At 46.3% G+C, this 27,521-nt stretch overlaps 1 protein-coding gene across 13 annotated transcripts in view; it reads right to left on the reverse strand.

The window, feature by feature from the left end:
- Positions 1-27,521, reverse strand: part of KDM2B (lysine demethylase 2B) — a 99,298-nt gene that overhangs the window by 5,959 nt on the left and 65,818 nt on the right. For 7 of the 13 annotated variants that reach the window (XM_015877687.2, XM_015877690.1, XM_015877691.1 and 4 more), the window contains 4 exons: positions 9,848-10,072; positions 6,173-6,316; positions 2,266-2,352; positions 1,470-1,739 (listed from right to left, as the gene is read on the reverse strand). In XM_015877687.2, coding sequence (XP_015733173.1) covers positions 1,470-1,739; positions 2,266-2,352; positions 6,173-6,316; positions 9,848-10,072 — 726 coding nt within the window. The remainder of the gene's footprint in view (positions 1-1,469; positions 1,740-2,265; positions 2,353-6,172; positions 6,317-9,847; positions 10,073-27,521) is intronic. The other 6 variants (XM_015877699.1, XM_015877688.1, XM_015877694.1 and 3 more) reach the window with 5 other exon arrangements.

Raw genomic sequence — 27,521 nt, forward strand, 5'->3', positions numbered from 1 at the left:
TGACGAGCGCGTAATTTAAAGGTATCAGTGTTCTGATATTGCAGCACTGAGAGAGAGAAATCAATGCTTGTGCAGGGGGGGCTCCACGGAAGTGATACAGACTGCTGAGGGTGTGCGTGGCAGGAGCAAGATTCAGCAAGAGAGCAAAGCATCAGCACAGAAACAGAACTTTAGTACTTGGGGTCATCAAAACACAGTTTTTGATTGTATTTTAACATGGGACACTAGAAAATACAGAGGCAGACACTGCAGCTAACTCTTCGGAAGCGTAAAGGCTCACACGAGAGAGCTGTTCTGTAACTGTGAGATGTGAAGGGTGTAATAAAAATGCCTGCTTTGACACAAAGATACGAATGATACAATGGCTCTCCATTCAGCCCACGTGAGGATGATTTAAAGGGATGCAGAATGGATCTACTATAAAGGCAAGGCACCTTCTTCCTGAAGAGTTTCTTCTTTTCCAAGTTTTAGCTGTTGGAAAAAAGAAAAAGTAAAAGCCCCAGAAGATGACATTTGTTCTGCTGTCTGTTGAAGGTCTGGTGACTCACAGTGCCTTCCTGACGCGCTGGGGGCTTTCACGGAGCAATTCAAGCCATCCATAAACACTCCAGTAAGTCCGCAGGGATGGGAAAAGGAGCTCATGGCCAAGAAGCAGATATGCATAACCTGCTGTCATGAATTTTGCTCTCCACCAAAGGAATGACAATCCCTACATTTCCCGCACTGTGGTGTTTCTCTCTGTCAAGACTTGACAGGCAAAGCAACTACCAAGTCCTAGTGAACTGCAGTACATGCAGTACAAGAGCTGCCAGAGATCCCAGTCATAAAGTCATCCGACGTCTACTCGTAAGAGAAGTTGGATCTAAGTCCTCAATTCTACCTCTGGAAGCCAGCTTTTCTCTATATCTTAAGTAGAATATTCTGTAATCCACGCAGCAATTCAGAGTGTCTCTGCCTGGTCCGAGAGCTCTGGCTTTTAAGTTCAGGGAAAAGCTGCTATAGTGCTGCTGTGAGCAGCTCCTCCTCTCTGCAGGCTACAGGAGGTGTCATTCCTAAAGGTCCTCTGATCAGTTCTACACACTGCACATCTGTGGATCAGCCACAAAACAAGCTGCCACGCGCCACCAAGTGGCAACAGATGAAAAGGTTTCCACAAAAAAAAAGTGATTTGCACTTTGTTCCTACTCCAAGCATCTTGCAGTGACTTTTTAGTTAAAGTGGGTTTTCCAGTATTTTGAACAAACCAACAGCCACAGCCCAGTGTTGTCAGCCTCTGAATGGCAACCCGAGCTTCACCGTTCAAACTACTGTCCTGTTAGACAAGCAGTTTTCAGGAAGGAAGGTAAAACATCGCAGTTTCTTTTGTAGCAATCTGGGATTTCAAGACGAGGTACAAGCCAGAAGGCAAGAGACATCAGCCCCAACCAGCCCACGCGCATCTGCGTACGTACATAAGGGTTTTGTCATACCCGTTTTCTCATAGAGGGTTCCTGAGGCTTCTCAAATTTCCTTTTCCTCCGCAGATGTACTTCGTCTGACTTTCTCCTCAGAATTGAGTCAACTTGAGGCTTTTTGGAATGTTCCTCAGATTTCCGCCTGGGAGTTTCTTCACAGTCCCCTTTCCGTTTTGCAGCATCTGTTACTTCCTTATTGTCTCTGTTCATTTTCTGTTCCTTCAGCAATGAGCCTGGGAGATTTGATGCGTATTTGAATCCTGGTCCGCGCTTTTGCTTGTACGCCAAAGAGACACAAAACACAAACAAACTTTATATCTTATGCCTTTCTCAGCTATTTATGTACGTTGCCTCCAGCACTGGTGGGTTGATCACTTTGTAACAGACAAAATCATTAACAAGGAGTTACAGTAGAAGCGGTTTCAACCTTTAAGAAGTTTTTACGCACAATCGCAGCCTCTCGCTTTACTAAAGAAACAAAAAATAAAAGCTTCCCTAATCCCAACAGACACTGCAGGATTCGCATGACTTTTTTTTCCTTCCTTTTTTTACACAATCCAAAGAGGTATCTTAGCATTTAGCATGCAGCAATGCACAGAACTAACCTAAACACTCTCCAGATACTGGTGTTAGTGCACAGAAGAAAAATAAGATGATTAGGGAACAGAAAGCCAACAGCTTATTTCCTTTGACTTGACTGAATTGAACACAAAAACAAAAGCGGTACTGGGCAAAATTATACCTACAAGCCAGAGGGAACGTTTGAGATCTTGTATTTCATTCCAGCACCACTTATCCCCATTAAACTCACTTTTCCAGTTTTCCCTGCATGGTTGCACTTTGGACACTCCCAGCAGTTCGGCAGCTCGTCGTTAACCACACCATCTGATTCCTTCACCTGGTGATAGAGAGGCACAACTCAATTCAAAGGCAAGCTCAAAGAAGCTGGAGAAATCTATGGCTAGACCACTCAGATGCGTTTCTCACAGCTCCTCATTTTCTGTGATCGACTGCTGCCCTCCCCAGGGCTCCAGGAAAGAAACCTGGCTCCCTGCAGGAGCTGAGCACAGCCCACAGGATCGCCCTCCTTATAACATCCATGGGAAGAAAGCACGGTGGCCAGCCCGGTAGTTGATAAAGGCTTTGGGCCTAGGCTTTGTGTTGAAGGTCAGGGACAATCCCAATTACTGCAGGGCACATTCTGCTCTTACAAAAATGGTAAGGAAAAGAAGCCACCCGCCGTCCCAACTGTAGTCATGCCATCTCTAAACGTCCTCCCACACCCCTCGTCTGAAAAGCCATTTCCCCCCCTGAAGCGAGGCACAGCCTGCTCCCTCAATAGGAAGGGATTTTTCCCATACACACATTCTCATACATTAATACTGTTGGGCATTTTTAGAAGCAGAGCACCCTGCACTGTAATCAAGTGTTCCTTAAAATATTATTCTTCATGGCTCAGAGCAAGCAGACCCATGTGCACAGCCCCCAGGCTCACGTGCCAGCAGAACACTGGCTGCCAAGCCAGCTGGAGAACAGCAAACTTCTATTCAGTGGTCCGGGAGACACATGAAAACATTCTCTGGGCTTCTGACACCCACAGCTAGTGTAAGGAAGAGAAGCGCTTACTGCTTTGCTGCTTCTGAGAAACTGTGACATTTTGCTCTTTGAAAAGGAAAAAAGCACATTCGGTGTTGTCACATTACAAGGAAAGCACAGCCCTGCCCCACGCAGCTGCTGCTTCCTGAACTTCTGCAGAGGAGCCCTCATTACATTCCAGACAGGAGCAAGGTGTTTCTGAAAAGCAGTTTCTGTGAATGAAGCCAAGGAGGAACAGTAGGGCTAAGCTATAAAGCAGCCTCCACACAAACACATACGCTCACCGATGGCACATTCACATATCAAGAATTAGTTACGTGGTGACAAAGGTGTCCAGATGTCATGAGATCTGGTTTAGTAGCTTAGTGGGTAGTAATGATGAGAGGACGGTTGGGCTCAGATGATCTTGCAGAATCACAAGGTTGGAAAGAACCTATGATTCTATGAATTAGGCAAAAGCCACAAGGAAAAAAAAACATTTTATTACTGTAGTAGCACAGTTTTACTGTCTGCAGTCAATACAAACAGCTGAGCATTGGCAACAGCAGTACAGTAGCAAGAGCCTGCTGCTGGAACAGGCAAGGGCAGAGCTCTGCAGATTCTTCTTGTTTCTGAAGCATTTCCTCCTCCCAGCTCAGTGAAAACGTGTGAGCTGTGCAGGAGCAACCCCTGGGATTTAGGGAACTGCTTCCTGCAGAACTGAGCCAGACAGCAGCCATTCGAGTTTCACCATCCAGCAGGAGTGATGACATGTCAGCCTCTCTCAGCAAGTCTTTGGGAGTTAATAAACGAGTAAATGAAGTGGGCAGAATTTAAATACTGGTTTTATCACAACTGTGTGCCTTTGAACCTTCTTTCCCATGGTAGGTGTAAGATACTCCAGGAGCTGTTGTATACATCTCTGCCTCAGGGGAACAATTCCTGGCACAAGCCCAAGTTGGGAACAAGTTATTTCCCGCACTGAATACAGAACAAATGCTACCAAAGGGAAAGCATTACAGCTCCGTCCCTTCTGAGGAGTTTAAGGAACTGAACAGATGTGAGGAACTGTAAGCAAACCAATTAGACACAAACAAACCTGCCACTGAATCCATCCCAAGCCTTCTAGGCTGGGTGGGAGCCAGTTCTGCATGTTTGCTACCAGCAGCAGGTGGGCGTCTGAGCCACAGTGGGAGGCACCTCCAGTGCATGCCTGCAGCACCGGGTGGCCACTCACAGCCTGAGCACAAGACTGTGAGTCAGGGAATGCAGAGATCCCAGGAGCAGACCTGCTACCAGCAGGTGAGTGCTGTGAGTCCTGGCAGTGCCGAGGCTGAAGTAACACAGGTAGAAACACACCTGGCCTGAAGACACTGACAGAAAAGCAGCTGTGCTGGAGGACTTTCTCTTCTCAGTTATTTATTTTTGCTGTTCTGTCAGTGCACCTAAAATACTCCCTCATTTCTATCAGTCCCACTCTATCTACCAAAGATGAAAAAGAATGGGATTCTTATGAAGAAAATTTCTTCTTAAGGGAACTGCATCAGACCCTGCACTTGGTCACCTGTGCTACTAAGAATCTGACTCACAGCAAAAAAAAACTACATCAATACTGGTTCAATTCAAATGCCCTGCAACAGTAAAAGACAATATCCCTCTGAAGATCTCAGTAGCTCCCTCTGGAAGGAATGCTGGGCTTATGAAGGGTTTGCCAAGATGATTTTCTCAAGGAACTATTCAGAAGAAGCCAGTCAGTCCTTCACAGAGCCAATCAAGACTCCCCTAAAGCCAGCTCAGCTCTTAGGCAGTGGCACAGGAGAGACCTATCAGATACCTACAGAGTCATCTTCTGCTGTTTCATGGAGAAAACTCACTGATCACAAACAGATAAAGTCCAACTGGGAAGCTGGGAGAGGACGAGCTCTGAACCAGACACACGCTGCCCTGCAGTGCCCAAGAGGGAACCAAGGAAGAGGTTCTGTTCTCCTTTTGTGCTTCTCTGCAGTCTCCTGTTGCCTTCTAAAATGATGACTCTGAAAACCTCCTGCTGCCCTTTCGTTTCAGTAAATAAACAATATAGTTATCCCCCCATTCCAGCTCATCAGATGCACCGAGAAACTGAAGTAAAAGACACATGGCACACTGCTAATTTCCCACTGTTTAACTTTCAGAAATACCTCAAGCAACATTGTCTTCCTACTTATCAAAACAGCATTCAGAACATCTTTATGCATAAAAGAACTAGCAGCCCTTGCCTGATTTCACAGATCTGACCCACATCCTGTGCAAATGGTCCCAGATGTGGGACAGTGAGAGGAAACCACACTTCAACTGCCACCAGACAGCAACCCTGTCCTTAGGACCTGGACATGAGGCACTACTGGCACTGCCAGTGATGAAGGGACTGCAGGGCACTTGGAGGAAGGAACAGAAGAGCAGTAGCTGTGAGACAGATCTGAGGTTCCTCTGGAAATGAGCAACTCCTTCCCTTGCTTCATCAGCCCCCTGAAGCCTTTAAGGAGAGCCAAGAAAGCCAAGCTCTGATTCAGAGCCCATCTGTGGCAGGAGCTGCAGGTACCCCCTCTGCAGGGCAGTTATGGCTTGCCAGCTACCTGCTTTCTGCTCCAGCACATGACACACTTTGCTCAGTGCAACACGATGTCCTGCAAGAAGCAATGAAAGGCCGGGACTGCATCACCTCAGGCCTGAATAAGGAACACATCTCCATGCCCAGAAGGACCAAGGGCTGCTTTCTGGAGCACAGTACGTCAGAATATATTTGCTTTGGCAAATCACTTTAACCATAAACAAATCAGAGAATGGCTGAGCAGCCAAGACGCAACCAGCTTTGGAGAAAGTAGGCTTCTAAGTGTTCAGACACAGGAATGTGCCCAAAAATACACTTCTGTTACCAACCAAGAGAATAGCTGCTCACAATACTCAAGTCAGCCTAAAACTTGCTCAGTTTCTTCTCTAGAGCTTCAGTCTTCCTACTGCAATGTCTGCTCCCACCCTTAAGGCCAGCTGCCACTAAAAGGTATATCTGTGCAGTTTCTTAATTTCTGTGCCCTACTTCTACATTCAGGTGGTATCTAATCTTTTTGTTTGTTTGTTTCCAACAGGTATTACATCCTTTCACTCACCTTAAGGCATCCTGGGTGTATTATTTCATTACAAATGGAGCATTCGATTAGCATGAGATTAAACTTGCTCTCCTCCTCTTCCACAGTGTCCTCTTTCCCAGCTTCTCCACACACCAGACATACAGCAGTATGAGGCAACACCGGCTGTTTACACATATCAGAAGGAAGTCTTGATCAGGGCGCATAAGATACATGGGAACAGAAGAATTCAAAATGCATTTACAGTATTTTCATTCCAAAGAGAAGATAAACAGGGCTTAATTGTGCAAACTGCTGAAGGCTCCATCCCAGCAGATCAACAAAGGCGAGAAAAACTGGTAACAACTGGGGCTGGGTACCCAGAGAAAGCATTGCAGGACATGTTTAGGGAATGAAAGTGCCTTTCCTGTAGCAGCATAAATCCATGGGGAATTGCAAGGATGAAAATGACTTTTTTTCCTCCCCCCAAGGTCTCTTTAATCTGTGAGCTGACACAGACATTAGCACAAAAGTCACTTTACTACAGTACAATGGAGGGCAAAGAAGCAACCTAGAACATCACTATTCACATCCACTAAGCTTCACAATCTAACAATTTGGCAGCTCCCCTGTTTTACAAGCAGGGCAGACAGATGTTACGGGACCCATCCAGCCCTCATGGCAAGCCTACAACAGGGCTGAGAACAGACCTCTTGCCAACTGACAGTCTATTATAGGAGGCCCTGCTCCCCTCCAGCGCAGTGAAAAAGCACAGCACAGACACTTATAAAGAGGATTTCTCTTCCCAAAGCGTCACAACTGCAGTTATTTTCTGTTTTTTGCTCAGGGAGAAATGGAATGGCAGCACCTCATACATCCAACACCTATGTCAAAGCGCTGAATGCCAGTCTAATTAAAAAGCTACCTTAGTATTAATGGGGAATAGACTTCTGGTTTGCCACAGTAAGGTACAAGCCTCATTACAAGAAATAAAAGGAGGATCCTCATAAGAAACTGGCCATAATGTGAATTATACTGATAAGGCTTCAACTCCTTAACTATTACACAGCCAGATGCACAGATGTGGCTTTTCATGGCAAGGATCTCCCACTGCAGGAGTGAATAAAGTCTGCAAGTGAAACACTGCGCACTGAGTGAAATTTATGCAGCAACAGTTCACCCTCCAGGAAGTTTCAGATGGAGAAAAAGTAACCACTACAGAGCACGGTGCGCTGCCCCAAGCCCCAGCATCAGACACAATCTATGGCAATGCTTCCTGCTTTCTCATGCCAGTACTTAGCCACGCTCTGTTTTAACAGCATTCAGCAAATGCCACTGAATTCCCAACCTTCCCCCATGTGCACACTAGGAATCCCCAGGATTCCATTCCACTGGCAGGTAAAGAAGAACAAAGCCAAGGCATCCAGAGCTGGGACCGCTCTGTCTACTTGATCTGTCCCATCTCCCATATGACAACTACCTACAACTACACACAAGGAACAAACATCCCAACAACAGCACGATTTGTCTCACTGGAAGCAACGGTGTGTAGGGAATCTCTTTGTGCCCCAATTAGCTGTGTCCCACTGACAGACTGGAGCAGCAGTCCTGGCCTCCCAGTAGAGCCCTCATGCTCCCTTCAAACAGCCTTAAGTGTCCCAGGCACTTCTGCTTCCCTTCTTGATTGAACAAGTGATGCAGAGGAGTTTCCTGTTCTCTGAATGGCAGTACAGGCTCTCTTAAGGCTCTGGAGTTTAATGAAAGTCTGTGTCTAGTTAATACTGTCAACGTTATTAAGCAGAGGAAAGCACAATCCCAGAACTGTGGAGATCATTACTTTCACAGAGCCTTGCTTTGGTGGCTTCTTTTAGCTGGAAGCTATTGGATGTGTACCACAATATATTACTACCGTGGTTATTAGAAAACATAATGAACAAGAGTAAAGACAACAGGATTGCTCATAGAAATGTAAGGCACCATTAAAAATTACAACAGTTCAACTTGCTATTTTTCTACCCTTTTGCTGCTCTAAGAAAGCCTGCAACCTTCCCACTGTTGTTTACTCCAAGGAGGACTCACAAAGAACAGAGACCTCTTGAACACATGCAAGGGCGGCACAAGGAATCAAAGTACTCTGGCTACTAAGTTCTGTGCTGCAAACACCACTCCTGGCCATAAAACTGCAGATACCAAGAAAAAAGAATAATAGTTTTTCATAAGAAGAGAGAGGAAGATGAGAACCAAGTTCATCTCCTCCAAAAGGCTCAGCCTGCATATGAAGATTCAAACCCCTTCTTATGAAAGCTTCCTTCATCAGTGAAGACAAGGCAGCGTGCTGCAGCCCTGACATAATCTCTCAACTAAAAAGGCAGCACGATTTCACTATTTCTTCCCCTGGAGAATAATAAATTCTTCATCCATGCTGTTCAATTCATGCCACACTCCAGGAAATCAAGTGTTCAAAGAAAAGACACTTGAGCTGCAAAAGCACTCTGTGGAAAGGTAGATATTCTATGTACTTTACTAAAAGATCCAGGAGAGCTGAATCCAATCCTCTATCAACAGCACTGTGTGGCTTGGCACAGGACATGGTGTGAGTAACCAGGAGTAACTACTGGAAACAATAAGTGCTTACCAGCTTTTAAAACCTGACCCAAGCCATTCACTGCCAGCGTTTCATTTTCTTCCTCAGAATTAAATAAAAAACTTAAGTGAAAGGAACCGTAACAAGACTAAATTGAGAGAAATCAACATAGTATTTTAGTTATGAATACACAACATTCCTTAAAAACAAACAAAAAAACACCTCCAACAACACTACAAATAAGACCTTCCTGAAGAATTAAGAGAAAAGCTAATGTTAATTTTTCCACTTGCTTGAGACCACTGTGGTCAAAAAGCCTGAGGAGCAGCTCAGTGAGAGTCGATACGAAAGCAATGATTCAGAACTTCATGGAAGACTAATCTGTCAATATGTGTTAAATACAAAGCTCTCTCTTATGACTCGAGAATCTTCTGAGCAATATATCACAGTAGCTCAGGAAACTGACTGTGACTACCTGCTTGCCCTGTTCTGACACTCAGCATCTCCCAGCAGCCCCAGCCAGCCCCTGAGGGACTAAGGATGCCGGGCTACACAGCTCTCTGGCTCTTCTCCATCAAAGCCCTCCTGTACACCTAGGTAAATGGAAATGAGTTGAAATTCACATCCAAGTAGCCTGTGGCCACCAACAACAAAGTCTTGGAGGATGCCAGTCAAAGATTTCTCCACATCTTAAGCAGGTGAAGCAGCTAAGATGGTAAAACTGTTGCAAGGTGGTGGTTCTCTCAGGAATCTCAGAGGCCCAAACCAAAAACGCTGCTTCTCCTTTTAATCAGAGCTTCCCACCCTTCCCCTCCTCCCCCAGATCCCAGAATCTTAGTGCGATCTGAGCACCAATTTCTGGTTTAGTGACTATCTCCACATCTACCATCCATATTACTGAATATGAAAGCCATATAAGTACATTTTAGGAGTGCTTTGGTTTGAAATTTAGGGATAGTTCAGAAGTGATGGAAAGAAGAAATCATCTGAACTATAGGGGTACAAATTACATTGTTTTTACCCAACGCACTTCAAAAACTTCACATGAAAGTGTTCTCAGCTCCACACCTTGCCACCAGATGCAAATACGAGAAAGAAATCTCCAAAAGAACCGTAGCACGAGGTTTACTTACTGCGATACACTGCCTCATAATGCAGGACTGCTTCATCCTGCCAGGCCCCCCAAACTTCTTCATGTCCTTGCAGAAGTGACACTCGCCACACTCTGTCCGCAGGCAGGCCTCGCACTTGCGGCATCGCGTCCTCCTGCGTCGTGCCCCGGCCGTGGTCCGGTTAGCTGCGAGCTTCACTGCAGAGGCAGCGCCCAGCTTCCCTTTGGGCCGTCCTACCGCCCTGTTCTGAAAGAGCCAGACATACGAGGTTAACTGCACATCCCACGTACCACCTAAACAACAGGAATTCCTTTGACAGGAGCTGTACGCATCTCTGATGTAAAAGTGACAGATGTATCAAATATACGCAGATGGCTAATACCCAGCAGATGCACACAATCATTCTTACAGCTAAGGAATTCCATTACCTTTTGAGGAAAAGATGCATTATAAAAAGACAAAGAAATCAAGGCCCCAGTGATATGCCAAACATAATGCAAGCCCAATTCGACAGGAGGACACTGGCTACATACAACCCAACACAGGACCAGGTCCCTTGTGACATACTTGGCTTAGGCCAAAGATGTAACCAGTGCCATGGCTGAGCTCGGGGCTGGGAGCTCTTAGGCCTGTGCTCACGTTAGTCCTAAGGTTTGCTCTCCTCCTTCAGAAATGGAAGAGCATAAGCAGACAGCAACAGTAATTCTAAGGCTAGATACAGCAGGGCAACATTCGGCAACAGTGGCTCAAGCTACAGAGACCTCCCTAATGAAAAGCGAAAGTATGGGCTACTGCCAAGTGGCAAAGTAGAAAATGGAACACAAATATTACAAAACAGTTCCCTTCATGTCCAATACCAACAAGTGCTCCGAGCCAGAATAATAACACACCATGCAAAAAGGGCATCCCAGGTCTGGACTTCAGCGACTTTTAAGGTAGAAACTAAAGGCACCCAACAAGACTTTAAATCATTAGGTTAACTGCAATTGATTGACTCTGCTTATCTGATTTTCATGTTCTAATAAGAAATTCCCTGTTAAGCATAAGAACATATATCTCAAATCAAATATCCCTAACAAAGTAACTGTCTGAAGGTAATTAATTACACAAAGACTGGCTTGGCTCATCCTTACTACTGACAGCTTTCGCTATAAAGATGACAACAAGAGGACCACAAAGCTCATCTGTGTTACTACTGGTGCACCTTTCCCACTTTCTGCACATCTCGGCACACAAAGCACAATCTAAGCAGTTTCACTTTCTGTTTGTGCTGCATTCTGGGCGATCACTGAGGTGGGAGGAGGTGGACCATAGGAAGCAATGCAGAATTTCCACTGCAGCTTTTAAAAGAAAGGGCCAGGACAACACTCTACCTGCAGCTGTGAAAGCTTCAAAGTGTCTGACTATACAGTAACCCTGCCCGCTGTAACCGAGGTGGGAGAAAAAACTGCTCAGCTGCTGCCAACGTTACACAGATTTCTACAAGTTTTAATTGCACTCCTCCAGAACAAGCTGGATCCCGCTGTGCTATGTGAACACACAGAGGTGTAGCTTCCCATCGGAAACTGCACCAGACACACAGATTTCAGATCAATTTCAGACACTCTAAAGAATAAATATTTGCCTTTTAGACCAACATCGCAGCCTCTCAAGGATAAAGTCAGCGCTGGCAGGACTGGCTTAGCACCTAGATAAGAGATAATTTCCTTCCTCAGCATGAATCACCCCTCCGCTGTCTCTATTAGAGCCTCCACTGGCAAAGGAAATGAGAAAAACGAACCGAAGGGAGTAAGTTAAACTGAAATACACACAACAAGCCGGGCAGCTCCTCTTCATCAACGGCACGCAGAAGACTCCCTGAGTCCTTGACTTCTTCCCACTTGGTCTAAACACGATTAGTTTTTTTAAAGCAACAAATACCAGTTACAATGCCATCAGAACAGGCTTTTTCAAATGCAATCTCTCTCAAGGAAAATTCAGACTTAGTGTCCCCCCCCAAAAACAAAAGGCAATGCCAGGCTCTGCCACAGCACCAACAGCCCAGACCGAACTGTGAGGACTGCATCTTAAGCACCAGGTCACTGGGAAGATACAAGTGGTAAAAATGGCATTGTTTGAACATGAAATCTGAGAATCCCGATTAAAAACATAAAAACGAAATTAAAAATGCAGGAAGAGAAAGGTAGAAGAACAAGTCTGAAGCCAAAACACAACTCAGATTTCCTTATAAACTGCTACACAGCGGAAAGCAGGCAGGCAGATCTCTGGCTCACTCCATATAACACACCTATCCAGCCCTTTTCATCACCCATCAGGAAACGCCAACAACTGTCCCAGCTGGGTCTGAGTGAGCCGAGCAGCAGCCAGCTCCCAGCCAACCCGCCCTCAGCCCAGGATGTCCTGGCCAGCAAGGCTGGAGGGGCCCTGCAGGAATTCCCACTCGTATCCAGTTTCAAGGGGCTCTAACTTGGTTGCTTCCAAATCTCACCAGCAGAAATCTGGCCTGTGGGTTGCTATCCCAGAAAGAGGCTGGGATTCAAGGGGAAGAAGGAGCCTCCAACACGACTTGGGGTTTATTTAGCAAGTGGCAGACAGCCAGATGAATTCCAGGTCAATGCTAGGAAAGAGATGCTGTGGGATTTCCAGCTCAGACCGTGGGTTTTCAATCGCGCTGCCCTGGCAGGTAACCTGGTGAAGAGTTCCCTGGTGGCTGTTTCCATTTCTGCACAGCAATTTAGGGCCCTCCCAGGTCAATGCCACAGAACTGCCCCATCAATAACGGGGCAATGGTAAAACCTCCCTAGGCTGGTTTACCATGGCAGCTGCCCACCCACCAGATATAATACACACTGGACTACAAAGCTTATTTTGAACAAAAAGAAAATGCTGCCAGTTCTTGCTGCTTGCTTACAGGTACTTTAACGCCCTTACAGCGGTTGTGAGCATCTGCTCAGGACCAAGACTGGGGTCAGAGGCAGCAGAGGCACTAAGGGAAGCGCAGTGCTTTCTGCAAGAGAATCACAGCTTAGGTGTTTATAGCAACATATTTCTGACCTTCACAGTTGCAAAGAATAATTTGAAAGATCCCAAATTATTTTAAAAAAATAAAAAAAGGGACCAAAAGAATCTTTGGAGACAACTTGAAGAGCCATCAGCTGTTAAAAGCATCACTAAGTAGGTGCCAATGTTCTCCAACTGCTACCCCAGAACCAAGGGACTCTGCTGGCGCTATCACCAGACAGCTACACGTAGATGAAGGTCTGCTGACATCAGGAGACAGTCCAAGATGCTCCAAGAGCACGGCTGACAAATGCTACAGCCCAGAAATAAGCCCTTCCACAAGTGGCCTTGGCATGTCTCACTCTAGCAACCCAATTACTGCCAGCAGCAACACATCACAGCTCCTGAAGAAATCCAGGGGTATGCAGAGTCCACCTGAAGGGCTCAGCAACAGCCAGCGCTACAAGACCCCAAAGCACTTCACTTCCTAACCAAGAACGATCCAAACAGCTGACATATCTGCTGCGCAAACCTCCCCAAGAAAAAACACCTTACAGCTGCGGTTTTCCCTGCTTTAAGGTGCTGTGCCACACTAGTATATCCTTCGCACCTGCAGGATGGGGATGATTTCCTGTTGTAACATACGGACAGATTCTCATTATGCTGATTTAGTGCAGTTTGACCAAGTCTGTGCAGCAATACCAGCTACCTCAGAGATGAGAACATGGGACGTCAGGCTGGAACTGGACTGCTACTGGGCACGGGAAAAATCCCCCAAGTACCAGCAAGAAGGAATGCAGTCGATCATTTCTTCACCTTTCCACACCACGCTAGAGGTGGGCAGAAGCTTTTTTTTGACTCAGATGAGGGGGAAGCACTGGAGGATGCTCCCTAAACAAGCTCAGACCAGCCAACAATTCTTCAGCATGAAGCCCTTCAATCTCTTCAATGATTTACAGAAACCCTAGTAAGAGATGGAAGAAAGAACAGCATGATGCGACTGCAGGAACTCAGAAGTGATAAGAAGGAAGCCAGTTTAAGACAACAAAAATCATGTAGATGCCAATAACATCCTTAAAAGCTGTACAAAGGAAGAGTGCAAGCCAACGCCACAGATTTAATGTGTCTGACTACAACTATCTGCCCAAAAGAGATTTCCAGTTTCCCCTCGTGGCAATGGCCATGTCACCCACATGTTCCTGCCGTGCTGGAGGTGTCCCCAACCACCAGTAAGTAATAAGCATCAGGGCAGGGGAAGGCAGCATTCCTCCCTTCTCAGCCACCACCAGACAGGACCAATCTCCAGATGTTCCCATCTCCTGATTCCTACCCACAACTCTTCTTGTCCTCTCCTGTAGCTCCCAGGGACCACCACTAGGTCATCACACAGAGCTCCTGTGCTGAACAATCAGAGCCATTTTCCATAAGTCAGTGGAAGGGTTTGTACCTTGCAGGTCCGTCAGTGCATCACTGACACTCAGCAGCTTTTCTGCCAACAGAGCTATGTTGTGATACAGGTGTGACAAACCTGCACGTGAGCACTGATGCAAGTGCCCCCATTTATTTTCCTCCACTGATGAGGAGGTAGAAGTTAGGCCTGGAGGATGGAATAAGATATATCAGCAAAAACATGCTTTTGTAGATAAGCTGCATCCAAAGTAGAAGCTGTTACAAAGTATGACACCAGCAAACTGTACAGACCTGGGGCACCTCACACAAATACAGCTTCTCTTCTTGCTGCTGCTTGGGAGAAACTCCACCAGTGCTGTCCGGGAACACTCTTCTCACTCTGTTTATACACACAGCTCCACTAGAGAAACTGTCACTGTCACAAACCACGTTGTGTCCTACCCCGAGCAGCCCAGCAGGTCAGGGCACGTGCCCCGGCCCTCATGCTCCCAACTTGCTGCTGGTGCTGACTGCAGCACAGTAAATCCTATCCACACCCGTGCTGCGAAACATGAGTCCTGACCTTCTCAGCTTAGCCATGGACTAAGGGAAAAGAGAGGCTGAAGGTAGAAGCTGGAAGAAACCAGGAGCAACAACACCACGGCTCCTACCCACACGCCATTGTTGTGCTGCTGAGCTACACCTGTGGAGCTGGAGTGTTCCACCTGCTACACACCTGGCACCATGACCACGGAGTAACAGCCACCATCCTGGGCAGAAGGCACGGTAACTGCACGTGTTAAAGCAGGCTCATATGGAAATTCAGCTGGAGCCACCCTTGGGTCTGCACCACAGAGGCTGTTTTAAACAAAGAGAAAGAGAAGTGCTGCACAAGGCTTTCCTGCACAGTGGTGCAAGTTAAGTTCAGGAGCTCCACACGAAGGCTCTCCACTTTCTCGTGTTGTTGTTAAACTGTTAGATATAAAATTTTACCAAAACAAGAACCTCCCAAATTCCTCCAGCCAGAACTTGTGCCCTTCACAGTGATTTCACAGCCAGTGCAACACAGCTGAGGCTTAACTGCTCCCCGACCCATGAGCCCTTTAAAAAGCCATACAAAAATCACATCAGAATTGGGAAGCAAATTGAAGAGGCCTAGCGAGGGACAAAGTCTGAGGAAGGGCTGGGGCTGAGAGGTGAGCAGTGAAGGAGCCCATGTGCTCACACCACCCACGGAATGCAGCAGAGCCTCAGTGAAGTGACTCCCCCAAGCCCTGGCCTGAGCTGATATCACAGCACAGCTCCATCTCTCCGTGTCCGCACCGGATCCATGCCCTGTGCACACCACAGCCACAGCCAAACTTCCAGCTCTGTTCTCTTGGGGCAATGCAAAGTGAATGCAAGAAGCGGCCTGGGGAACAGACGGAGCACCCGGCCCATGAGCTAACGTGTCTCAAGAAGCAAATGATGAGACTATCTGAAAGAGCAAACACCTTGAATCGTGAACAAAAAAACTGAGTTCAGTTAAATTGCATGCACATGTTTCATCCTATTCCCGGTGCATTTTCAATTGCTCAGGTAGTTCTGAGGGAGTAAACTACTCAATCTAGAACACATGTTCTGGATTATTTTTCACAGATTACTCCATAAATCCAGAAAGTTTATTCTCCTTCCCCCAAAGGGAAAGGAAAACTGCCGGAAAACAAACCCCGCGAGTAGCAATAAAAGTTCTCTTTCCATTTTAACACGCACCCTCCGCTCTGCTCCACACCCCTCATCCCCAGGCACGATCCTGCCCACGACCCGGCCCAGCACGAGGCGCCGTGACCCGGCATCAGAGCCCGAAGTCCCGCAGCCCCCCGAGGCAGCTCGCTACAAAACCCGACCTACACCCCACGGCGGCCGCGGGCTCCCCCCCCTCGCCCCTCCCGCCCCGCGGGGCCCCGTGTGCTGCCCGGCCCGGCCCCGCTCCCACCCGGGGGCCGCGGACACACCCGGGGCCGCGGCGGCGCCTTCGCTCACCCCGGGCCGGGCCGAGCCGGGCCCGCTGCCGGCCCCACATTGTTCCCGGCCCCGCTGCCGACCCGGCCCGGCCTCCTCCCCTCCCTTCCCGCTGCAAACTTCGCCGCCCGCCCCGGACCTGCTCCGGCCCCGGCTCGGGCCCCGGTCCCGGTTCGGGCTCCGGTTCCGACTCGTAGTCTTCCTCGTCGGCGCTCGCAGACATGGCCATGGCTCATGGTGGGCCCAGGCGGAGCCGAGCTGACATGGCTGGAGCGGCGCTGCTGGCGGAGCCCCGCTCCCCGCACACACACACACATGCAGGAGGAGGAGGAGGAAGGGGGCCGTGCATATTCATGCCAGGCATCCAGGAAGGGGCTGGCCCTGGCGCCGCGGCCAATCGCGGCCGGCTCGCACAAAGCCGTTCCGCGAGGACAGCGGGGACAGCGCGGCCGCTCGATGGGGCAGCGCCGGGCGGCGACCCCCAGCCCCGAGTCCGGCCGGGCCTCGGCCACCGCGGGCGGAGATCGGCACGGAGCGGGCGGCGGGGCCTGCGGGTGGGCCGGGCCGGAGCGCCGAGACAAAGGAAGCGGGATGGAAGCGGCCTGGGAGCCAACACGGAGCCCCGCTCTGGGTTGGTGCAGCTCGGCCCGCACCGCTGCCCGGCCCCGCTCCGTGCGCTGAGATGGCCGCCCCGCCGCTGCAGCTCCGAGCCCAGCGCGGACGGTCAGGGCGGCCAGGCCCGAATCGCGGCGCTGGGAATTACATTTCCCATTGGATTTCTGGGCCTTGCTTTCAGGGGAAATCCCGATTCCATTCAAGCTGCTATAGGGTTTTGCCTCTGGCTCTTACACCCACGCTGCCGAATTAAACATGAGATTAAATATTTGCATGTGCTGAGCAACCGAGAAGCCATAAAGCAGCAGACCCAGTGGTCTTTGCATCAGGATTCCTGCCAAATGAGTTCCAGCTCCGTTCCACAGCCCCAATCACCACGTGGCCCCACAAACAAACACGCAGTAGCTCGGCAGCAGGGCCCTGCCCTGTGCTCCGCACCGCCTCGTGGCCCTGCTCTACCTAACAAAGTTCTGCCAAACTTTAACACATGGACAGGCAGCTGCTGACAGAGCCAAGTGCATCGTGTAATGATGGCCCTTCCTCATTGTGAACACGTTAAATGTCCATTTCTTGTTTGCACTGCTGTCCTGCCAGCCAACGCGTTATGGGAAGCGATGGTGCTGTCCCACTCTGCTCCCAGCCGGCCCTCGGTGAGCTCAGCATCTCCTCGGGTTTCTCTCCCTCCATTGTGTTTGCACACAAGGCAGAGCTGGAGCAGCTGAAAGCCCAGGCACGAAAGGCATGTGCCTAAGGCCTTGGCTTTCTGAATCACAAGGTTAGAGCAGAACCTAATGCTTTCTGGAAGAGAGGAAAGGAGGGATGTATGTCTTGCTAGAGGCCTAGAAAGGAGAGCTCAAAGATAGGAAGCTAGAGTAAGCAACCTGCTTGCAGCAGTGCTGGTGCTTCTGGAGCAGCTAATGTGAGGATGCCCAGTCCCACACCTGCCCATGGGCTGACCTCCACATGGGGGAAACAAAACAACCTGGAACACCCCCGCCAAGGCCAATCCACCACATTGACATATAACTCACAACACATTAGACCCCAACATAGCTCACCCTGCTTCCTTCTTCACAACGCATCCTACCACACACAGTACCATCCTGACCCACCTGTAGCACCTCAGCTGCCCTGGGAGTCTGCTCCACTCTGCCCACATATATCATATAGGATGGGATATAAATTAGCAAACTGAGAGTCAGGAGAAGGGGGAGAACAACATAAAATGAACTTTTCTGATTCTAATTGCACTCTGCAAATCTCATCTTGTAAAAGAGCAGTTAACCATTCATTTTCCAGCATGATCCTTTCAGCTTGTCTACACCAGAGAACACCAAATTACAGCAAACAGCGAACTGCCCTTGTGCGAGCAGCTCTGGCAGAGCACATCTGACAGTGCTGGCACCGTTTACAGCAGCTTAGAAAACAGAACGAGCACCAACCCAAGCCATGGCTGTACTGCTCTGCATCCACACCACAGCTTCGTGTGATGCAACATGTGTGATATAAGTAATAAATAACATCCTTAATTGAACCGCTGAACTAGCCTTAGTGAGAGCTGCATGCAAACAGAGAGTGCTTTCTATTCTGAACTGTTGGTGCTGATTGCTCCTCACCTGAACTCATATATAAGTCAATATCATAATCTTCTCCACAGAAACCAATTATGTTGTCACAAACTGAGACAATAACCTCAAGCGAAGAATAAACAGCAGGAGCAGATGAGTGCCAAAGAACTGGATTTTATTCTCATGCAAATATCCTTAAGTAGTAAAACCAACGTGGGGAGGGGAGTGAGACTACCACCCCTGCACTCTACATACTCGCTCCTGAGCTGCTCCAGGACCAACAGATCTCAGGTGCTGCCCATCAGTGCTCAGTGCCTAACAGAACCTGTGTTGTCAGCCACACACTGCGGCTCATCACAGAACATCCTGAGTTAGATGACCCTTGTGGGTCCCTTCCCTGATTTATGATTCTGTGATTCTCAATTTGAAGTGAAGCGTTTTTTAAAGGCAAACCCCACAGAGATGCTCACGAGTCACATCTTGTCCTGCACCAGGGTAAAGGAGTTACCCATCACTTCCTAAGGATTGCTGCTTTGGCCCAGGTGTTTGCTCACATGAAACACGAGCCCAGCTGTTGGATCTGGGCATATTTCAGAACGCTTTTCTCTAGCCAGTATCTCAGCCACTCTCCACGTTGTCAGAGATGTTCTGACAGCTTTCTTCAAATATCCATCCCGTGTCACCACCTTAGCACTTCCTACTATTCCTTTTAGCTGATCAATGGCATAAGAGTAGTCACCAGATGCACCACAGCAATCTCTTTAATTCATCAACCTTGGATCAAATAAGGGAACTCAAAAAGGAATAACATACTGATTGTTCCCTCCACATAATGCCCGTACCTTCTAACCAGTATCCAACACATGGGAAGCAATGAAGGTGAGGACTGTACCACTCTAGATGGAGCAACCCTGGGCTATACAGCACAGCAGGGGAGGAGCACATAAAACACAAAGAGCCCAGACCGAATGTGATGCTTGTAACTCACTCAATCTTTCTCAGAGATTTAAAAAACAAACAAAAACCTACAAAACCAAAAAGCCACCATGTCATCTTACAAATAAGACTGCAGAAAGCACGCTGAAACATCACATATATCTGCCATATAAGGTAAACCACTGAATCTTGGGAATGTATTGGTAGATCACTGAGGTCTTCTATCTCCACAGCATCAGATTTGTGTGAACAGGCAGGAACCGACAAACCCAGCAGCACCTGAGATCTGGAGGTGTGAATGCACTCTGTATGGGAAAAGCTGTGGCACAATGGAATTACCTGCTGGGAAATGAGGGAAATCCTGCCACGCTTCCTTCTTCCACAAATACTTCCATCATGGAGTGTTCCCACAGCACGGTTCATCTCCAAGAGCCATGTTCCGCCAGTAAATGCAAAATAGTGAAGCAGGCTCCTAACAAGATAAGAAATGACTGCCATGCTGTGAAGGAACATGCAAATGGTTGTGGCTGCTAGCTAAAATAGTGGATTAACCAGACTACGCAACCTGCTTTCCTTGAAGCGGCTCGGTGCTCTCTGGCACACAACACAAAATGCTCTCGCTGAGACAGTTGTGTCCAGTATCTGGCAGCAGCTTCAAATCTAGAGACCAAACCCAAACAATGAGAGGCAAAGGGTGCCCTGAAATGTAAGCAAACAGAGCTGAAGGACAGTTTCCCCCATGGGAACACAGGTGCTCAGCTATCACCTAGAGACCTGAATTGGGTTTGTAGGGGAACATCCAGGACGAAAACAAGCAAAACACTCTAGACTAAGTCACAAAGCTGCTTAGCTTTCATCAGACTTTCTCCACTTCTTTTGTTGGATTTGCTGATTTTCAAAAAGAAGAGCACTTCTGTGCCTTGTATTGGTCTACGAGTGCCTGCAGGAAAGTCATGAAGTTGAAACAAGATCTCATTTATATTCTCAGCAGACTTTAATTTCAGTGTGCTATGGAACTAAAAGGAAGCCATCTTCTCAGGGACAGAACATACAATTCAATTTTGTTCTGAAAAGTGCATGCAGGATTAATGTCCATAATTGCACAGCACATAACTGTAGAATGACAAACGCCTTCCATATTGCTCTGCCAATGTGCTTCGATCCAGAAACAAAACTATTAAATCTCAGATTCGTAACTCAAAGCTTGAACGGTTTTCATGTTGGGGTGGGGGAGAACACAAGGATGCTTGAAGACTTAATCAGATCCCAGTCTCAGGTTCTTTTTTGTTTTGCTGGCCACTTCAGCAGTGAAGGTAGTCAGGCTCCTAGCAACACAGCCTCAGACCCATCAGCTCAGTTCACAGCCACCATGTGCAAAGAAGGTCTCATGACTGATGTAGATTTCAGCAGCGCTTCTACTGTCATGAAATAAAGAGAAAGCAGCTACCTTGAAAAACAGCAGTCAAGACCTTAGTTAGAAAAACTCGTGTTACTGAATATTCTCGCATATGTTGGAAGAACGACAATGGGGAAGAACACATCAATTTTCCAGTATGATACTTTGAAATCAACAGTTTGAAAAAAGATATGTCTATTCATTTTTTTTGCAATCTGTTCAAATTTCTGCTCTGAGCCAGAAAGGCTCTAATTTACCTGTTTGATGTATTAATCACATAAAGGTATCGGTCAAATTTCAAAGCAAGTGGCTGAGAGTTGATAAGAAGGGAAAATACTAAGTCAAAGATGGAAGATTAAGAAGGTGCTCATTCAAGTCCTTGCTATTTATAATTACTCCCTGAAGGGACACAATATTTCAAGTACAGCCTCTTGAGGTGAGAAATAATCTGTCAAGTCACCAGGCAAAGCTTTTAGACTAACGCTGAGGCAACATGCAGCGAAGCTCTTTGGGCATGTTACGTATGGAACACACGCACCAAACACTGAGACTCCTCCGGCCTGTGTGGAGTTACTGAAGAAACAAATTTGTCTCAGGAACTCACGTTTGTAAGAGATCGAAGCAGCGCTCGGAAAATAAACAAGCCAGGCAAGGAGCTGCCCCCAGGAAAGCAGGCATTTCACACAAGCTCCTGGCAAAGTTGCTGACGCCTTTGCAAAGTACCTGAAGGAGTTCTCACTTCTGGTGCATCAGGTTTCTTCCTGCTTCCAACAAGTTAGCAGGGAAAGGGCTTAATGCTGTATGAATACTGGGAAGTTCCCTTTAGAAAAGTAAAAAAAAATCCCCCCATTCTTCGCTATGTGGTTTTGCTTCTTAATGGATCTGTCAGGAGCCAGAACTGGGGCACCAGTCTGAATAAACATTGGTACTCCCCTCTCACATGGCAACTACTGTCCTGATGGTGTAAAAGAACAAAAATACTTCACAAGTAAATAGCTTATTTCAATCAAAATTAAAAACCATAAAGAGAAAAACAATTTTTAATTGATTTTTATCTTGATTTTCTCTTGTATTTAAGCTTCCTTCTGGTAAAAGAATTATTAGCATCCAATAACTTTTAAGAGTTGTCTGATTTGCAGTAGAAGAACTTAGTAATCAAGGCTTTTAATCAACAAAAAGGATTCCTAACACACGTTTGCATACACAAACCTTGCACACTCTGCATTTGTAACTGTTGTTGATGCCAAGCAGAGGTCAGGCAGAGCTGTGAGATCACTTCTAACACCTTCACACTGCCTGGCAAGGACAAAACGTGACAGACTCAATCCCCTTCTTGCTCCTGTGGCATCTGAACAACTGAAGTAAAATTCAATGTGAATCACAACCAGAAGAAAAATTACAAAGTCCAACAAACTACACTGAATTCTTTTGGTGTCTTTCTGCCTTTTCTTTTTCCTTCCCTTTCCTCATTACTTTCCTACACCAGACTGAACTTTCACTTTAGTTTTCAAATGCTTGTTTTCCATGGTCAGTATTTGCTTTTTAAGATGTTCCTATTGTCACAGGAAGTACCTGAACAGATATCCAAGGCTGGCCCGTCCTGGGGAATTTGGCACAGGTTTCCCACTGCTACTAGGAATGTAGCCTTGCTGGTGGTAGCCCCCGGGCAGGCTCCTGGAACTGATGCTGTTTTGATGTTGTGCCATTTCTACATGCTCAGATCTGCTTCAGACACCACTCAGGTTAAAGCACTAATTGCTGTAAGGAGCACCTCCGCACTCTCGCTGCTCTGGGTGGAGCTGGCCTAGCAGGAGCTATGGTAGGAATTCTTAGTAAGCAAGCAAGTAAAAACTGGAAGTATTTATTCAAAGGTTTTCAAGAATGTTCTTTGTCCACCTAGCGCCTCATCCTCTGCATGTAATGAAAATGAGATGTAAAACAATGCTCGATACTTCTGAAAAACCACAGCTAAGATCTTCAAGTTGAAATTTATCAAATCTCTTGAGCTGATGCTTCTCTTTCTAATTTCTACTTGCATTCAAATTTGCTGCATTCACTGATTCTTAAGCCATTTTCTAAGCTCTTCTGGTGTTTGATCCAATGCATGAGGTTACATGTATGTTCATAAAACTGGAGCCATACTTAAAGAAGCTGTTATTAGAAACTGATAGATCTTCTTCCCTTCCAAGCATTACTAATGTAAAATACAAAGAAGAAAGAAAAAGTTTCCTTGCTAGAAACATGCCTAAGGACCTCTGTGGGCTCCAGATATGGAGGGACTGAGAGACTGACTAATATCATGGCCTTTCATTATTTAAAATACAAGTAATGTCTAAGAACCTAACACCCTTCTCATCACTGCTGTCTACTTTCTGTGTGCACTGTTTAGTTCAGACCACAAGCAATGATCAGAAACTTTACTTCCAGACTACGTTTATTTATGGTATGTTTGTACTTACTTGTTCTCATGCCAACTTTGCCCACTAAATAAAATACCTTTCCTCCTCCCCTGATATTTATACTCCCTGAAGTACTTACAGCAATCATCTCTGCCTTCAACTTTGTTGTACCATGCTGAACAAGGCATGTTCTTCTGGCCTCCTCTCTTAAACACTGCATCCTGAATACCATTTGTGGCCCTGGAGTCCCATACCCACCCTCATCTCAAAACCACCTCTAGTGGAACTAGAATAGAGCAACAGAGATGATCAAACATGGTGTGACTTGTGTACTGGAAAAGACCAAAGCTTTCCAGCTTCAGAGTATAAAAAAGCAACTGAGAAGCACTAAGAGGGATGTAACAGAAACACTGTCAGCACAGAGGCCAAATGGGACATCTCTTTCCAGTTCCTCAGAATCCATTATGAATGGGGCATGGAGTGTGTTTCTGATATGAAGGAACAGGTCTGAAACAACTAAAGGAAACTGTGGGGTCATTGCTATAGGATGCAGTAGCTACCAGAAAGACCAACCAAATGCAGGAAAGGGTGTTTAAATATATATATATTTAAAAATATATATATAAACATTTCAATTTGTGACATATAGTCATTAATTTTAACCGTAGATATTATCATTGCCCTCTAATACTTTTCAAGTATCTTCTCTTAAAATCAAGAGGTAATAATTACATGGAAAATGTGAATGAGCAAGGGGTCAAAAAAACAGTCATGTGTTCCAGTATTGTTAACCAGCCACTGAAAATTACAGCTTCACCTCCTGCTCCCAGCCAGACCCATTCATACCTTGCTGTCACTACAAATGCAGCAGTTCCAGGTTTGTGTCAGGTAAAAGGGATGAGAACCCAGCTCAGTCTGCATTTCTCACTCTTCACAGAACAGCGGAGTCAGGCCAAACACATTTTACTTCTTTACAGCTGCTCTTCATAGACAGCTAAAGATCTTTATCGCAATAAAAACAGAAGGTACTTCCACGGAGTGCAATTTTGTGCTACTACAACTGACTATTGCCTTCCAGAAGTAGGAAATGGATGGAAAAAAGATACCTATTTTCTGCTACAGCCATACTCTGAGGTCCTTTCATATAACATTAGCCCTAATCCCTGTACAGATTAAATGGGAAATCCTGTATTGTAGGACTGATAATCTTGAGAGGGGGCTTCAAGATGTCGTTTGATGGCAGCTCTCTACATCAATGATCACAGACGTGCCACAGTGGTGACTCTGGTGTGAGCCAGGTTCTCCTTCCCCACCACCCCGAAGCCCATGTTTCAGGGCTGGGGAAGGAGCTCATTTCTTACCGTTTGTTCTCACTGCCATAGATAGGGTAAGAAATCAAAAACCTGAGGCAAAACATCCTACAGAGTTCTTCCTTTTGCACAGCAGACTGTCATTACAATAAAACACAGACAGGGCTCAGCACCAAGCAAGGACAAACTACTGTTGCACAAACCAGCAAAGCAATGGGAACACATTCACAGCTGCACGCTTGCCAGCAGAAATGTGCTATCTAGCCAGAAGGTACATACACTGTCAGCCCAGCAGGACACGTAACATTTCACATTCCTGATCCTCCGATGAGGACTAAATTAGGATCACTGTGCATATCCTCGGATCCCCAGTGAATCAAACATATTGTTAAATGAGTCATTAGCAGACAGGTCTCTTCTGAAAATGGACTTCTGAAAACGTTCTCTTCCAGGGCCAATTCTCACGTCCAAAAGGGTTCTTGCAAAAAAAAGCCACAAAGACGAGCAAGTATGATCCAGAAGAGGTGTCTATGAATTACACGCTACTTCCCTATTACCATAAAATAATAATGATCCACATGTTTTACTGCAAAGCTTTCTGTTGAAGGTTTCACAGATCTTTATAAAGATTAATCTCACTCCTGGGAAGAGAAGCAGGATCCTCTAATCTGGGAAGGCTCAGGGAGAAGAGAGGTGTCATTTGCCTCATATGACACCAGAGCTGGGAGCAGAACACAGACCTTTGCCTCTCATTTTGTACACCAAATATAAGATCATCAAATGCTGCCTATTTATTTTATCTCCTTGCAAAAACGTTTTTGATTGCTACTTCTGTTTCTTTTCTCAGTGAATAAATTTTTTAGAGAGATCTGCAGTAAATCTGACAGCCCCAAATGCCTTTAGAAAGGATAGACACAAGCAATGTGAAACGGGGCCACGGCATATGGATGGGACTCACATACTTAATTCAGTGTCTTGCCCGTTGCCTTATCCACTGTGAATGGAGATTCAAGGGGAGAGAACACGTTTCCTTCCTAAACTCTGGAATTTCAGTCTTCAAACTGCTGTTCTGCAGTGCAGAGCTGTGGATGCTGTTGGCACACCACACCAACAGTGCGTAAAAGAAACTGTGACTCAATTTTAAGTGGAAATATTATTTGCTGCTTCTATAATCACTGATTACTATTCTTTCCATACATGAGGGTGTATTCTTTCCAAAGAGAGTCAACCTGACTAAGCAGGGCCTTTCACACCTTGGGTAATTCACAAGCCGAAGCCAGTCACCGGCCCTTCCTTCTGCAAGGATCTCTTACTTTTCCAAGAGTTTTCTACCTCTGCCCTATGTTTTCCTCATTCCATCTCTTTTCAGTACTTGTTCCTCTCCTCATCCTCCTCTCTTGCTGTCTGTAGTCTCTTCCCCTCCTTTCTTTACAGTCATTTCCATTTTCTTTGAAATGTTTTGGCATTTAGTGCCGGCTTTATTCTTCCTTCTCCATCTGCTGCTCTTGTCTTTCTGAATTTCTTCTGGAGGCTTCTCCTGGGAGAAAGGAAGAGCCACGTTTTTTCATTTGCTGCCTGCTCTTCCTGAATATCAGTTTGCTTCTTTTGCTTAAAGGACTAAATCAGACAACCCTCCTCCACCGGAGCTCGTGTACCACTGTAATGCCTTCACATCAGCCCCACCAAAGCCAGAACCACACTGCACCCCATCTGCCCTTCCTTTACACACCAGCATCTCCAGAAAGACACTGAAATAGCTGGCATTTCTCTGGTATGCCGGAAGAGTAACACTGCAGCTAGTAAAACTACCACCAGGTGTTACTTCCCTGCCTTGTGTTCAATGCTCGTGGAGCCTTCCAGCCCTACAGCCCTGCTCCACCAGCCGAAACCCCATTTTAACAGAGTTCAACCTCCCTAAGGGTTTTCTTCTGTCAAATCTTCTGTTTCACTATCAGGAGTTACAGGGGACAAAGGAGTGCTAATGAAGCTTAACCACTTACATTACTGCTGTTAGACAGTTTTCTCCTATACTGTCTTTCCAATGTATTTTAATCTTGGGCTCAAAGACACAACACTAAGACATGTCCTCCTGGCCTGTTCCCTTGGTTCCTGTTCCCAGAGGAGGGAGGCAGCTGGGACATGGAAGGTGATACAGATATCTGGCATTAGAAGAGTCCAGGAAATAACAAACTTAATCTGCAAAACATTCAACGCTATCTGCTGCAAGCCTTTCAGCTTCAGTATAACACAAGTTGAACTCCGATTAATCACTGATTAATTAAAGTATGAAGGCTGCAGTGAAAGAACCGCTTCTGTTACAAGTTTCCATTTGCCAGCTTCAAGGTAAAGCCCGACTTTGTGAAAGTCTTCCTCTTATTCCTGTGATGATATAATCGTTATTGTAACTTCACACAGGGAGTGATACCTTTAAAAAATGTTGCTTTTTAAAAGGCTACAGAAAAATAAGCACCAGAAAGTTAAAAAGCCAAAATCCTGCAGCCAGCAAAATGGATTTTGCAAGAAGGAATGAGATGAAAATCACAAAAAAAAAAAACCCAGAATCTTTTACAGTTACATTGCCAAATATAAGAAATGAGCCATCTATTGACAATTCCAACAGAAAACGAACAAGAACATGAGCAAACGCCAAAGCTCCTAAAAACCTCCAACCATTAGGAACCTCGCTTCCACCAGAAGCTCAAAACACAGCAGAAGAACCAATTGTTTCTTAGTTTTGTTTTGCAAGTTTCACATACCAGTTCTCCTCCGGGTACAGAGATTCTGCTTTATTCCATGTCTGGAGATACCTGACCAGTGAATGAACAGCAGCTGTCAGAGCAGCAGAGTGACAAAGCTGACACCTACTCCTCTCATGGTTTTTAAACAAATTGTTGTTTGAATAGGTTGTTATTTTCAGTTGTATCAATGTTTTAAATACAACGCATGTTCCTAAGGATCTAGTATAATGTAAAAGGGAAATACGTATTTAGCAAGATATAGCTGATCTGAAATGCACCCAGCTAAAAGACAGAAATAAACCAGAAGCTCAACTCCTGCTCACTTTGCTCCACTCTTCCCTGG

This window comes from Coturnix japonica, chromosome 15 (assembly GCF_001577835.2).
Source record: "Coturnix japonica isolate 7356 chromosome 15, Coturnix japonica 2.1, whole genome shotgun sequence".
In the NCBI taxonomy this organism is placed as follows: domain Eukaryota; kingdom Metazoa; phylum Chordata; class Aves; order Galliformes; family Phasianidae; genus Coturnix; species Coturnix japonica.